This window comes from Aspergillus fijiensis (assembly GCF_003184825.1).
Source record: "Aspergillus fijiensis CBS 313.89 unplaced genomic scaffold BO72scaffold_2, whole genome shotgun sequence".
NCBI lineage: Eukaryota > Fungi > Ascomycota > Eurotiomycetes > Eurotiales > Aspergillaceae > Aspergillus > Aspergillus fijiensis.
Genome location: NW_024468978.1, coordinates 21272 through 35026, shown reverse-complemented (window position 1 = coordinate 35026; position 13755 = coordinate 21272). Strand labels below are relative to the sequence as shown.

Below are 13755 nucleotides of genomic sequence, written 5' to 3'. Positions count from 1 at the left end.
AAAACCAGTCTCTCCACGCATTTGTACCCTCTGAAGGAGTCGCCATATTTCAGTTCCCAGTTTTCGCGCTTGCAATTTGTTTTGTGTTGGTCTTCTCGTACTTTGGGATTCAATGTATGGCCGACCTTCACAGACGGATTGCTAGGTTCAGATTCTGGATCATAGAACGTGTACACATATCCTGGCTGATCATCACACTTTTTGCCTAGTGCTTCGATCATTTTCTTGATCATATCGTCCTGATCGAGATGCTTCACTTGTATCACATCGGCTTCCTCTGCGTCGAAGTCGTACTCTGACGCCGAGGGCACTAGGGTTCCTCCCTCCTCACTGATGCTACCATTCGGGGATGGCAGTTCATAGGGCTCCTGATTCTGATAGGCAGAGCCATGCGGCTCTTTTGGTATTTCAGGCGCTCTGTAAGAACGACCTGTCTTATGTTTCGCCCAGTTCTGCCATGTTTGATCGTTGATCGGGTTTGAATGACCCCTGCGTGTCGGAGTTGCAGCTGGAAACGCTTCTTGTTGTTCGTCGAATGACCCTCGAGAGGTGTTGCCGGCCAGATCAGCCTGAGTCTCTGATGGCGAGCAAGAATATCCTAGTTCATCCTGGACAGGGCTCTTATCCCCGAAATGATCCCTTACGTGGGCAACAATAAAAGGGAGCCAAGTCGATATTGCTGAATGCTGGGGCTCGAAGATTGGCGAGAGATGATGATACTGGTTCAAAGTATAGCCATGTTGTCGCTTATATAGCACCTTCGCTCGGCTTCAACCATCCTGAAAGCCGACTTCAGCTGTGAGGGGTAACGGAAGTGTAGCGTGTGAGGCTGTACCCCTGTCGGTACATGACTCTCCCCAAATAACTTACATCGTGATAGGGACTGGCTGCCCTCGAAATACAAAGCTAGCAAGGGGTGATAGTGCCTTGGCCCGCTTAGTCTACCGTTAGCTTCGCGTAGCTCGCCATACTTGACCCCCAAGCGCTTATGTGTGGCTTAACTTTGAGGCGCATAAGCCATGAGGTTACTTCCGACCTTCAACCCGATTGCAATCAATGACCCTGGAGTGTTACCATCTCTAGGCCCCAGCGTTTGTGGTTGTGAACGATTCCTGCCGTGAAATGCCGACCATCGTGCTGTGGCAGTGCTGAGCTCACCGGCGTTGGGAAATTCGAAAGGCTGGTAAACACAGACCTTGCGATTATTGATAAACCTCGTGAACATGATTGGAGCTCTCGCACAGGCCCCAGATGTCTGGCCCTGTCAAATGAGATGGATGTTAATAGATCGGAGCTGAACCCACCTCCTTCGGCATCTTGCCCATCACAGAGCCCCGCACAAATCTATCGTACCCAGAAAATGGCATGAGTATCTGTTAACATTTACTTCGACGCCCAATAAGGTGGTGGCTCGACCCGTTCTGTCTTGTTAGTGAAAATGAGCACTGCTGGGCCGTGGCTTCATTACAGAAGAGAACGAGACTGGAACCATGGAGAAAAAGAAGACTTTGATTCGGAAACGAAAACAGTTATACGCTATGTTGAGCAATCAATGGAGGGATATCAAGACAGGGAAAGAAGCATCATGTCATCGGAGTGTTAATCTGTCACCCATACACCCGAGAATACGCCACCGGACAGACAGTTGTGTTGTTATTCGTTGGAAGGAGGTCGGTCGCTGTGCTAGGAGTATTCGTGGCGCAGCAATATCGTGCCTGTGCAAATAGCGGGATAAGCGTAAACGCTAGTTCTATGTATGTCTGTTAGTTGTCTATTCCAGTCGGGATGCTCTGGGTGAAAGTAACATACCACATCACAGTGCAGATACAGCAGTCGCATTCTTCGTCACCGCAATCACATCCGAAGCAAGGCTTGGATACTGTCTTGATGGGTTTCCTAATCGAAGACCCCGAGCTGGAGGAGGGGAGTGTGAAGTTGACGGGAGAGGAGAAGGATCCGACGCTCATCGTGGGCGATGTCTAATGGAATGGATGGAAGTATTGGATGTGGTTCAAGCTAGATTGCAGCAGGCAGCTTTGGAGACGGGCTGGTTGGAGAAAAGGAATCAGGAACAGCGAAGGGCGAATAAGTATGAGAGTTGGAGAGAGAGCGCAACCAACGGTCGGGGCCCAGCCATCAACGTCATACGTGGGTCACGATCCTCAGGCTGTCAGGCTGTCAGGCCGTCGCCCCGTCCGGTCCGCCAAGCCTTCCCTTTTTCGCTCCGCCTTTCCGTAGTTACTCCGTTCTATCGACAACAACAACAACAACAATACAACAGCCGTGTCATTTTCATACTAGATTGACTGAGAAATCACTTTTCTCTGTACTCTACAACGGCTCCCACTCCTAAAGCCTCGGGTGGAAGACTGCTGCCCTCCCGTCTGCCCTCGCAGTGAATGTGCGAGCGACGTTGATGAAGTCGTCCCACTTGGCGCCAGACAACATCGGAGCCGTGCAGTACGGCTCAATGCCGAGATCATCGAGATGCCTATTAAGTTTTGACATGACAGCATCGCATACTGTACTCTCCATCTCATACTGGGCAGCTCTGCTCAGCCCCAAACACTCCACGTACCAGCTAGGATCACTTCTCACCGCCTCCGACTCATACATGGCCAACAAGTCACCGTCCACCCCCCGCTTGGCAGCAATCTCAAAAGCCATGCGCTGTCCGATCGCCAGCATCACTGGCCGACATCGAGGCAAGATGAACTTATTATACTCGGTGCTTCGATGACTCTCAAAGGTTTTGAGAAGCTCCCGTAATTCAGCTATGATACCGCTCTCATGTTTGGCCAACAACGACGTGGGGTTTTCTGCTTCGGGGATCTCACAACGTTCGAGCAATATCTCTGTGGCATGGCCTAATAATAGCTCAGAGGGGTTCGTACCCAGTGGTTCTATAGGTCACAAATGACTTACGGATGCAAAGAACTAGGAGCTCCCCTTCTGCGATGCTCGTACATCGTGTCAGAGACTGTCGTATGTCAGTAGAACGGCCTGAGCAATTGAGCAGTTAGAACAGCACACCTCTACGTTTGCCATCTGGTTCTCAGGAAACATTCCCTGCGCCCCACTTCTCTCGACTAAGGCACTGAGGCTTTCCTGTCCATTATACACGAACAAGGACTTGAGCGCCGCGCTCAGTGCATGCCTAGACATGACGCTGAGGGATGAATTGTTCTGCTGGGACACTACCCACTCCACTAGCGGCTCCATGACGGCAACGTGGGCCAAGGCACGCGCGATCGGCAGTTGCTGAGTCCTGAAGCTGAGAATCGGGACTCTTTCCCTATGAACACCCTCCTGGACTGTTCGCTGTTGACTGTACTTTCCCGCAGTAAACGCCGCACATTTCAGGAAAGGGATAGTCCACAGGCTCAATGCGAGAGATCCAAGCCGGAGTTGGCCAATGGCGAACAGGAATTGAGCACGCAGATTGCCAGGCTTGGCTAGGTCTCCAAGCATAGCACTTGCTTCTAGACGCACATGATCAAAGGTCGTCAGGCTATGGTCAAGCATTTCGCCGCAGCCTATCGGCGGAAGCAGCCTAGAGAAATTAGACAACAATTCAGCCTGCAGGCAGTCAATGGTCACTTGCCATGACTTGACACCTTGGCACATCCGAAAACCGTCATTGATGGGAACCACGAAAGGTCGAATCCCTCGATCTTCTCCCTCGACGAGAAGGCGTGCCATGACCAATGCAACTCGGGGAATTCCCGCCATCGGCATGGATGGTGGCATGAACCTTTTTTTCTCAGTATTTTCATGTTCCGTTGGCCATGGTTCACATACTTGGCCGCGTTCCGGTTCGGGGTGTTCAAGATGAACCCGCCATCCGACTCCCATGTGGCAGTAGTCTCCAGATTCCTTGCGTCACACCCATGACCAACTTCGTTCAGCATGAAAGCCCCACTGCAGACAAGACATATGAGCAAGAGTCTACACAATCCTTAACCAAGGCTTACCATATATCGAACTCAAGAAACTCCCTGATAAGAGGATCCAGATCCGGTCTCTTCTTCACATAGGTGGCGAGAGTGCCCACGACAAGGTTATACTGAATGCTCAGATTGATGTGCGCGACCGGGTCCCGTACGATGATACCATCCATGTGAGCACGCTGGGACTTTGGTGAAACACGAATGACGTCGTCCAAGGTCAATGCTAGACCACATTAGCCTGGAAGCTTAAGTATGGGTTTGACTGACCCCAATGTTTGGCAATGGCCCTGGCTCGCAGGTAAGAAAGCTCTAGACGTTCTCTCCGTGAGGTATTCTTGTAGTGGAGCTGAAACAGCTCAGTTGAGAGAAGATCAATCGTTGATAATGGCTGCATATTGGAACGCTCCGTCCTCTTCTGAATTCGGAATAAGCACACTCGGCATGGACTTTCAAGAGGTTTGACGTACTATTTGTACTAGGCCATGCGAGGTTGCGTCGTTGACCTTGCGTCACAGATGACCTACGCCACCAGCCGGTCTTCGGCTGAGACGCATCAGCATCTATGGAGCACGGGATGTTTTGCCGAACGAAGCATTATATTTCAAAATCCCGGCTAGACTCAACAATACCGGTTTTGGCGTTTTTAGGCTTTCTGGAGCCAGGCTGTACTCCGGCAATACCAGGAAGCCTTCTTTCTAATCAAGGATTAGGAAAATGCTTACTTGTTTCCAGTTGTGTACATTCTAGAATAAAGAACAATATACCGCCGAACCTGGACTCTTGCCAAACTTGGATAATATTTCTGTTTAAGCCATGACCAAAAAGAATGACCTCCAGCCAGAAGCCCCAGCGCCAGGACAAACCCGGAATGATATATCCGCTGATGATCGGGGTCAGATTGACGGAGACGATGACGGCAAAATTCCAGAGCCCGACGCGCAGGCCCCGTTCGTGCACGTGGAGGACCTCGTTGTTGGACGATGTTCCGGCTAGAGCAAATTATTTTCCCCTACCTAGTCCTGTTGGTCATAGAGGATCTCAGTATGTTGGTATCGTAGAGAGGTTCTTGGATATTGGCGCAGACCTTGGAAAACACAGGATGCGATCAGCGAGGAGTACGACTTTGCAACCGCAGCTCAACAGCATGAGATCAGGACCAAAAGCGTGGTGAATAAGTCCACTGGGCGTCTGCCGAAGCAATTGGCAACAGGGGAGCAGACGTAGGCGCTGACCCACAGGACCATGATAAGACTGCCCTTCAAGAGGGTGACGCTGGTCAGGCTGACATGGATATCTGCCGCGACGAACACAAAGCCTGGCACAATCAGGGGCCCTAGGTCGCCCGTGGCGCATGAGCCCCGGATAATGGCGGCGAAGAGCAGTTCCCGGCGAGTTCGGGTCCAGTCACTCGGGGCTATTGGGGATGGTGACGGTCGAGTCCTCAGCATTGTGTTGCGTGCGTTCTTTGAACTCGAGTTGGTTGTCTAGTCAGGCTTGCAGCACGCCATCCTACCCCTTAATCCATCTATGCACTTATTTCGATGCGCACATATACCTTGATGCCGGGATTGAGTTTAAGATCCATCTGGTTTCTCTGGGCGGATGTTGTTCTTCCGCCCGGGCCCTTAGAAACAGTCTGCTTATCAGATCAATCGGGGCTTATCGCCGCAGCGGAGGTCTGCTGTCAGGCAATTGTAACAATAAATCTGACATCCCCTGTAGCACCTGCGCCCTCTACCTTATCTAACCTTCAGATAGAATGAGAACGGCCGTCACCGTCTTTTCCCGTGCCCGGAAGAAACAGCGTTTACGGCTTAGGCAGAGGAGGGCGGATGCGGGGCCGCGCACGGTACGGGCATTTTCATCGGTTCGGTTGGTTCACCGGCACGAGGTACTAAAGTCAGTGCATTAAGCGTCTGTGGTCTACTCCATATAGAAGATCTAGCGAGGAGGGGAAAGACAGGCTGCATCGTACGGCTTGAGCCGTTGGATGAGTCGTGCAAGTCCACTTGTTGTCGAGGCCTCTCCGGGTGAGAATCCAGTCTAGTATGTGTACCCCCACGTATCTCAACCTGGTCTCAAACTTTGGCATGTTCGGCCTTCGTGAAGCCATCGGGAGTAAATGACTTCCGCAAAGCTGCTCAGCCTCAAGGGTGCTCAGACACCCGGAAATACTGTACATCCTCTGACAGCCCATTCAGCATTGCATTTCTTTCGGGTTCAAAATCTGTGGGAGGAGTCCAGAGCGACCCTCCACTACCGCGGCTCCTTCAGCATCAAGAACCGAGTCACCTGCGACCCATCGGTCAGATCCTTCGTCACGGGATGGAGACTGTACCCAAGCAGCCGGGGCAGCACCGCAAAGCGCAGCAGATAGTACACCACGCCGAGCCCCAGGATCCCCAACGCCACGACGGGACTCAACCAGTACGGAATCCGGGATGCACTCGAGTTGGGCGGCACAAACGGCATGGCCAGGAGGAACTTTCACACGCGATCAGCCTTACGTTAGCCTAGCCAAACAATCCGCACCTGGGTGATTGGGACGGGACGGAGGGTAACGTACGATGTTCGCGGCAAGATAGAACCCGATCACCGGCCACGGCGCCGGGTAGGAGGACGACCACCCTTCCCCGGTCCGCGTGAGGCGCATCCTCACCAGCCCCACCGTGATGGCCGTCAGCATCAGACACATCGGGTACGAGGAGAGCCCGACGACGAAGCTGAAGGCGTCGCCCGCGGGCGGGGCGCAGATGAACAGGACCGTCACCCCGAGGTGCACGATCAGCGCGGCAATGGGGGTCTTAAACGGCCGGTTCTGCATCATGATGTCCGGGAACGGGGCGATGCCGTCTTTGGCTAGTTCTTGGAGGAGGCGCGCTGCATTTGGGGATCAAACTCAGCTGGAGTGGGGATTCGGAGGGGTTTTCGGGGGAACGGGAGAAAGAAGACTTACGGACGACGAATGCCACTCCTAGGAGATGGCCGAGGGCGGATAGCGCTACGAGGGCGGGCAGGGCTCGCGTGGCGGCGGTCTCGCCGAAGACGTTGCGGAACAGGCTGGCTGCGATCGTGACGCTGGCGGTGCGGAATTCCTCCTTGGGCACGCCAGCGAACTATTGTCCAGTGGAATGGAGATCAGTTATGGCCTTCTAGGGCAGTGGGAATACTCACATACGCCACGTTGGCGAGGACATACAGCACGGTGATGATGACCATGGCGCAAGGCAGGGCGATTCGGAGGGTGTGTTCGGGGTTCTTGACCTCCGACAGCACGGCATTCACATTGTCGTAGCCCTGGTACGAGAAGATGGCGTCGAGGAGGGCGGTGCCGATATCGTACCCGTTGTTGGAGGTGCCCTCGAAGGAGGTCTGGAGGTCGAAGTTGTGGGGTTTGGGGATGCGGAGATGCCCCGCCAGCGCGGCGAACCCCGTGCACACGATGAAGAGCAGCGTGAAGAGCTTGACCATGCTCAGCACATCCTGCATCGCCCGTCCCACGCGAGGCGCCACCGTGTGCACGCCCACGGCGAAGGAGACCGCTGCAATGGCCAGCCCGCGTTCCTTCCAGGTCGTCGACTCCACCCCGGCGGCGGACAGGAGGTACTCGGCGGCGGTGATGGCGTTGCTGGCGGAGACCTGCAGGAACAGGCAGAAGAAGAGGTAGATGCACGTCTGCATGCGCTTGGGGGCGAAGGAGCGTTCCAGGTACACCTTGATGCCCCCGGAGCGAGGAATCCCACTGCCGAATTCCAGCATGACCAGTGCTCCGCAGGCGGAGATGATCCCCGCAATCACCCAGAGCAGTAGCGACAGCCCGACACTGCCGGAGAGCTTGAAGATGGTCGAGGGGGTGGAGAAGATTCTATCCTCTGTGAGCAAGAAACAAAATGTCCTTGGATTGGCACATCAACGGACTAACCCGGCGCCTATAATCTTGTTGACAATCAGCGAGATGGCTCCCAGCACTCCAATCTTGCGATCCTGGAGCACATGATTCTCGTTGACGGTGAGTCGCACCCCACGCTTGAGGCTGTCATCGTCAGGGTGAGACTGGGATGAATGTGTCTGGACCGTCGCCTTGGAGATTATGTCGCTGCCCATTTTGACTCCAGCCTGGAACGTACAGCCATAGCCCCGGGCTCGGAACAAAGTAGTTTATATAAGTACTGATCTGATCAAACCCTAGTCCTGATCAGCAAATGACGTGATAGACGCCACAACCTGCAAGCTCGTGAAATCCTGTCGGCTTCACTCCGAAGTAAATCAAGCTGCCAAGAGGGCTAACTCTTAGTGGATGAGTTCACCTGCAGCTGGGATGGCGTTATTCCCACCAAGCCCCACCCCATCCCCATCCGCAGCCCATATTAAGACGACCGCTGTGAGAGAGAAACTCCATTTCCATGTAAGAAAAACACCAATGAATGCCTGCACTATGACTACTACTTTCCAACCATTCGACGTGCCAGGGGCCCAGACCGTGCATGGAAATGCTTTTCCCTATGGACTGGAAATCCACCGCCCGGATGGAGCAGCCAGCAGTGGCGTGCCGACGGTCGATGATGCCGTGACGGCCATCGCCTCGTTGGCTGAGTCCGGACGCCTGTCCGAGCTGCTCCAGCGACATGGCGCCGTGCTCATCCACGGGATCGGCCATCCCTCCGCGGAGACGTTCGCGCGACTCGTCAACGCCGCCGAGAAAGCGCGCGGCTCCCATCCGTTCGAGCAGATTGGTCTTGCCGGGAAACGCACCCTGGTGGCCGAGAATGTGTGGACGGCCAACGAGGGACCGTCCGATCGTCGATTCTACCAGCACAATGAGGTAGGCCGCTGTGCTATACCTCATACCACATTCCCATCAGAAGGAAGCAGAATGAATGGTTGACCATGTCTTTCTGTCCAGTATTCACGGTACACGCGCTTCCCGTCCAACATCCACTTCTACTGCCAGACGAAAGCCCCGCGCGGTGGACAAACCCCGATCGCACACAGCGCCTTGGTCTACGAGAGGCTGCAGTGTGCGGTGCCTGCCCTCGTGCACGAGGTCCACCAACGGGGCCTGGCCATGAAGATGGTCTTCCGGGCCCCGGGTCACGAGGGCCGGGGAAACGAGTTCAACTGGGCGGGCGAGCACAGCTTTGGACAAGAGTTTGAGGCCGGGGATGATCGCGACACGCAGAAGGCCAAGGTTGAAGCGCAGGTGCGCAGGCTCACTCCGAGTTTCCGGTGGTTGAAGGACGATACGCTGGAGTTGACGCAGCATATTCCGGGTACGTCCATTCCCTACGTAGTCTTCGAGTGCGGGTACAGTACTGATTCGTGCGGAAGGTATTCAACGCGCTCCTGCTAGCGGACGACCGGTTTGGTTTAACGGGTTGGTCGGTCGGTATGGAATGACGCGTGATCTGGGAGCGTTGGAGCCACCGTATCTGGGGCGCGATGGAATGACATGTAGGATAGAGCCCCCTCCGGACACTCCGATGGAATGCTAACAAGTGAGGGTAGATCTGCCGTGCGACTATGGCGATGGGACTGTCATCCCTGCGGAGTACGTCCAACGGCTGGAGGAGGTGGTGGATCGTCTGGAGATCGATCTTTGTCTGGAGGAAGGGAATCTGCTGCTGGTGGACAATTTCCAGGTGTCGCACGGGCGCAAGCCGTGGACGGGGGATCGCCGAATCCTGGTGAGCATGTGGGCGAACGACCAAGCTCCGATTGAAGCTTTTTGAAGAGGTGGAGCTTCTGCTAGAGAAGGAGTAGCAGCCCGTGATCGTGGAAGATGTCGGATTAAAATGGCGCGCATGCATGCATTGTGGAGAGCGATGGCGTGCTGCATCCCGGCCATCACCACATCTTAGCTCTCAACAGCGCCATAAGCACAGATAAGAATAGATAAGAACCCCGCAAATACTCCAGCCCCATCCAAACAAATCAACACGCACGCACGCCCACGTTCACCATGACTGCCGTCGAGACTCTCGTCCAGCCTGACATTCAGTACCATCCCGACTGGGACAAATACCAGGCCCGAACAGCCCGACGCAAGGCCACGGAGACTCTCCCCCAGACCGTACCCAACGGCTTTCCCACGGAACTGGTCTCCAACCTCGTCTGGGAAGGCAAGGATGTCGCGAGTCGCGATGACTGGGTGGTGCGTTTGAGCGAGACGGAGCTGGATGAGATCCATGGCGCCTTGCAGAGCTTCAAAGGTACAGTACCGTAGGTTAGGGCATCAACGCCCGCACCCTAAGTAGCCTTACCTAATCCCCATCCCCATCCATCGTGTCCAGTTCCGTTCCTAAGCACTCCCGATCATCACAGCGCGCAATCTCCCCTGGGGAGCGATCGATCAATCCACCTTCCCTCTACCAACGCTACACGATCGCCTCCGCCAGCAATCGCGAGAATTACACCTGGGCCGGGGATTCTTCGTCCTGCGCGGCCTACGCATCGACCACTACTCCCGGGAAGACAACATCATCATCTACGCGGGGGTATCCGCGCACGTCGGCAACATCCGCGGACGGCAGGAGGACCAGCGCTTCAGCAGCGGCACGTCGCTCGTGCTCTCGCACATCAAGGACATCACGCGCACCACGCGCGCCGGCACCATCGGCGCGCCCTCCAACACGGCCGACAAGCAAGTCTTCCACACCGACGCGGGCGACATCGTCTCGCTGCTGTGCCTCCACCCCGCGGCCGCCGGCGGCGAAAGCAAGATCGCCAGCAGCTGGCTGGTGTACAACATCCTGGCGCGCGAGCGCCCGGATCTGATCCACACTTTGTCGCAGGACTGGCGTTGGTTGATGCGCAACAAGCTCTTGTCCACGCTGGCGGACGCCGAGAAGGGAGGGGTGGAGGCGACGTTCGTCAGGAAGTATGCGCTGCGGTCCAGTAATGGCGGGGCGGTGGCGGATGATTATGCCATTCATGGTGGGGGGTTCCCGGTGCGGGTGCGCGGGGTGGATGGGGTGGTGGGCGTCATTGTGGTCAGTGGGTTGAAGCAGGAGGATGATCATCAGGTGATTGTCGATGTGGTGCGGGAGTTTATTTCGCAGGGTCATGGGGGAGAGGTGCCTTCGGCTTAAATCTCGAGGGGGAATGCCTCTACAGTATTCAGTATAAGGAAGGTTGTATGAATGGACTATCAAGCTCAAATACAGTCGGACTTCAGTCTGGGAGTCTAACTCTATTCATTCAAGTAACGGACCAAGTAGAGAGCATCGATGAGAGCATCTAGGATAGGTATCATATTTAAACTATCAAACCAAAATGTTGGTTGGTCTTGAACAATCAAGCAATGCAAACTCCTTAAACAATCCCTCTAAGAATAACTTATTTTACAATTCGTCATGGCCATACGCCTCGTCATCCTCATCCGCCGGGGCAGAGCCATACAGCTTGCTGGTGATGGGGTACGCCACGTTGGACAGCTGCTCCTTCTGCTCCTCGAAGTCCTCCGTGGTAGCAGTGGCAGCGTTGTCCTCCAGCCAGTCAGTCACCTCCTTGACAGCATCCAGAATGGTCTGCTTGTCGTCCTCGTCGATCTGACCACCCAGCCCGTTCTCGTCGTTGACCTGGTTCTTCAGGCTGAAGGCGTAGTTCTCCAGTCCGTTGCGGGCCTCGATCTTAGCCTTGATGGCCTTGTCCTCATCCGCGAACTGCTCCGCCTCGGCCACCATGCGCTCGATCTCCTCCTGGGACAGACGGCCCTTGTCGTTGGTGATGGTGATGGACTCGGCCTTGCCGGTGCCCTTGTCGCTGGCGCTGACCTTCAGGATTCCGTTGGCATCGAGGTCGAAGGAGACCTCAATCTGAGGAACACCACGAGGAGCGGGGGGAATGCTGGTAAGCTCGAACTTGCCGAGCAGGTTGTTGTCCTTGGTCAGGGAACGCTCACCCTCGTCTAGAACCCGGTTAGTATCCGACGGACCAAAACATCAACACGATTCAACTTACAAACTTGGATGAGAACGGTGGGCTGGTTATCGGCGGCGGTGGAGAAGATCTGGGACTTGCGGGTGGGGATGACGGTGTTTCTGGGGATCAACTTGGTCATGACACCACCAGTGGTCTCGATACCGAGGGTCAAGGGGTTGACGTCCATCAGAACGACACCACCGGTACCCTCCTCACCAGACAGAACACCACCCTGGACGGCGGCACCGAAAGCGACAGCCTCATCGGGGTTGATACCCTTGCTGGCCTTCTTGCCACCGAAGAACTCCTCCAAGAGAGCCTGGACCTTGGGGATACGGGTGGAACCACCGACAAGGACAATGTCGTCAACCTCGGACTTCTTGACCTTGGCGTCCTTGAGAACCTGCTCAACAGGCTTCAGGGTCTTCTTGAACAGATCCATGTTCAGCTCCTCGAACTTGGCACGGGTCAGGGTCTCGGAGAAGTCCTCGCCGTTGTGGAAGGCCTCGATCTCAATGCGAGTAGACATCTGGGAAGACAGAGTACGCTTGGCCTTCTCGACCTCACGCTTGAGCTTACCCATGGCCTTGAGGTCCTTGCGGACGTCGACGTCGTTCTTCTTGTTGTACTGCTTGACAAAGTAGTCCATGACACGGTGGTCGAAATCTTCACCACCAAGGTGGGTGTCACCAGCGGTAGCCAAGACCTCGAAGACACCGTCGTCGATCGAAAGAAGGGAGACATCGAAAGTACCACCACCAAGATCGTAGACGATGACCTGGCGCTCACCATCGGTCTTGTCCAGACCGTAGGCGATAGCGGCGGCGGTGGGCTCGTTGACAACACGGAGGACGTTGAGACCGGCAATAACACCGGCATCCTTGGTGGCCTGTCTCTGGGCGTCGTTGAAGTAGGCGGGGACGGTGACAACGGCGTGGGTGACCTTCTTGCCGAGGTAGCCCTCAGCGATCTCCTTCATCTTGCCCAGAACCATGGCGGAAACCTCCTCGGGAGTCAGGATCTTAGGGGTCTGGTTGACCTCGACCTTGACAACGGGCTTGCCATCCTTGTTGACGACCTTGTAGGGGAAGTTCTTGGCGTCCTTCTGAACATCGGTATCGTCGAACTTGCGACCAATCAGACGCCTAGACAGCATATTAGCACAATAGATTCCACTCAATCAACCAGACAATAAACTCACTTGATGTCGAAGATGGTGCGGCGGGGGTTGGCGGCATATTGGTTCTTGGCGGCGTCACCGACGAGACGTTCCTCATCGGTGAAGGCAACGTAGGAGGGAGTGATACGGTTTCCTTGATCGTTGGCGAGAATTTCAACCTTGCCGTTCTGCATCACACCAACACAACTGCAGGTCGTCCGGTTAGTCTCAGTTCGCGTCTCAAACACCGCACATGCTCCTTCGATAGGATCAACTCACGAGTAGGTGGTTCCCAAATCGATACCAATGACAGTGCCGTAGTTGTCTTGTACTGACGAATCATCCTGAGCGTGTGCGGTTCCGAGGAAAGCCAAAGGCGCAATGAAAACAAGAAGCAGATAGAAAACGGTGGTCCAAGCCGTGAAGGGCTTGGCCGCACCCTGGCGAGCGGAGACGCGCGCCATGGTAGGTATGTGTGTTTGTGTATGTGTCTATGTGTGTAGTTACAGTCCTCACCACAGGACACGTAGCAATGTTTTTTTCGAGGTCACAAAATGTGGAACTCCCTTTTCTCTCGTCAACAGTGTGTACCTGTCACGCGAAGAGAAAGAAAAGAAAGAAGATGAAAGGGAGAAAGGGAGGGAGAGAGGGAGGGGGGGGAGGTTGGTTGAAAAGAAAGGCGACGAGGAGAGGGAAGAGGAGAAAGAAAGAATGTCTGGAGGGAGC

At 54.9% G+C, this 13755-nt stretch overlaps 6 protein-coding genes across 6 annotated transcripts; 2 read left to right on the top strand and 4 right to left on the bottom strand.

Moving 5' to 3' along the window:
• Positions 1 to 2349: 2349 nt before the first annotated feature.
• Positions 2350 to 4393, bottom strand: BO72DRAFT_419194 (acyl-CoA oxidase; the record flags this gene model as incomplete). Its single annotated transcript, XM_040942655.1, has 6 exons — positions 4218 to 4393; positions 3975 to 4173; positions 3802 to 3921; positions 3034 to 3754; positions 2926 to 2980; positions 2350 to 2867 (listed from the first exon to the last, which is right to left on the bottom strand). The coding sequence occupies exons 1-6, from the start codon at positions 4342 to 4344 to the stop codon at positions 2350 to 2352; spliced, it is 1740 nt and encodes a 579-aa protein (XP_040806253.1). The 5' UTR covers positions 4345 to 4393.
• A 125-nt stretch (positions 4394 to 4518) lies between these two features.
• BO72DRAFT_473978 (uncharacterized protein) lies at positions 4519 to 5398 on the bottom strand (the record flags this gene model as incomplete). The annotated part of the gene is made up of 4 exons (XM_040947230.1): positions 4519 to 4645; positions 4814 to 4939; positions 5035 to 5071; positions 5108 to 5398. The coding sequence occupies 4 exons, from the start codon at positions 5396 to 5398 to the stop codon at positions 4545 to 4547; spliced, it is 555 nt and encodes a 184-aa protein (XP_040806252.1). The 3' UTR covers positions 4519 to 4544.
• Positions 5399 to 6206: 808 nt separating this feature from the next.
• BO72DRAFT_367369 (methionine permease) lies at positions 6207 to 8054 on the bottom strand (the record flags this gene model as incomplete). Its single annotated transcript, XM_040940836.1, has 5 exons — positions 6207 to 6434; positions 6517 to 6830; positions 6907 to 7066; positions 7125 to 7815; positions 7873 to 8054. 5 exons carry the CDS (start codon positions 8052 to 8054, stop codon positions 6207 to 6209), a joined length of 1575 nt encoding a protein of 524 aa, XP_040806251.1.
• A 331-nt stretch (positions 8055 to 8385) lies between these two features.
• Positions 8386 to 9679, top strand: BO72DRAFT_367073 (Clavaminate synthase-like protein; the record flags this gene model as incomplete). The annotated part of the gene is made up of 4 exons (XM_040940822.1): positions 8386 to 8772; positions 8854 to 9220; positions 9279 to 9401; positions 9456 to 9679. The coding sequence occupies 4 exons, from the start codon at positions 8386 to 8388 to the stop codon at positions 9677 to 9679; spliced, it is 1101 nt and encodes a 366-aa protein (XP_040806250.1).
• Positions 9680 to 9909: 230 nt separating this feature from the next.
• On the top strand, positions 9910 to 11038 carry BO72DRAFT_367371 (Clavaminate synthase-like protein; the record flags this gene model as incomplete). Its single annotated transcript, XM_040940837.1, has 2 exons — positions 9910 to 10159; positions 10272 to 11038. 2 exons carry the CDS (start codon positions 9910 to 9912, stop codon positions 11036 to 11038), a joined length of 1017 nt encoding a protein of 338 aa, XP_040806249.1.
• Positions 11039 to 11159: 121 nt separating this feature from the next.
• bipA (Hsp70 family ATPase KAR2) lies at positions 11160 to 13696 on the bottom strand. Its single transcript, XM_040943632.1, has 4 exons — positions 13309 to 13696; positions 13072 to 13236; positions 11910 to 13015; positions 11160 to 11856 (listed from the first exon to the last, which is right to left on the bottom strand). Exons 1-4 carry the CDS (start codon positions 13491 to 13493, stop codon positions 11291 to 11293), a joined length of 2022 nt encoding a protein of 673 aa, XP_040806248.1. The 5' UTR covers positions 13494 to 13696; the 3' UTR covers positions 11160 to 11290.
• Positions 13697 to 13755: the final 59 nt, after the last annotated feature.

Coding starts and splice junctions, on each gene's coding strand:
- bipA (XM_040943632.1), bottom strand. CDS start 13,493: ATGGCGCGCGTCTCCGCTCGCCAGGGTGCGGCCAAGCCCTTCACGGCT. Junction 13,016..13,071: donor CGCACCATCTTCGACATCAA/GTGAGTTTATTG, acceptor TATGCTGTCTAG/GCGTCTGATTGGTCGCAAGT. Junction 11,857..11,909: donor CACCGTTCTCATCCAAGTTT/GTAAGTTGAATC, acceptor ACCGGGTTCTAG/ACGAGGGTGAGCGTTCCCTG.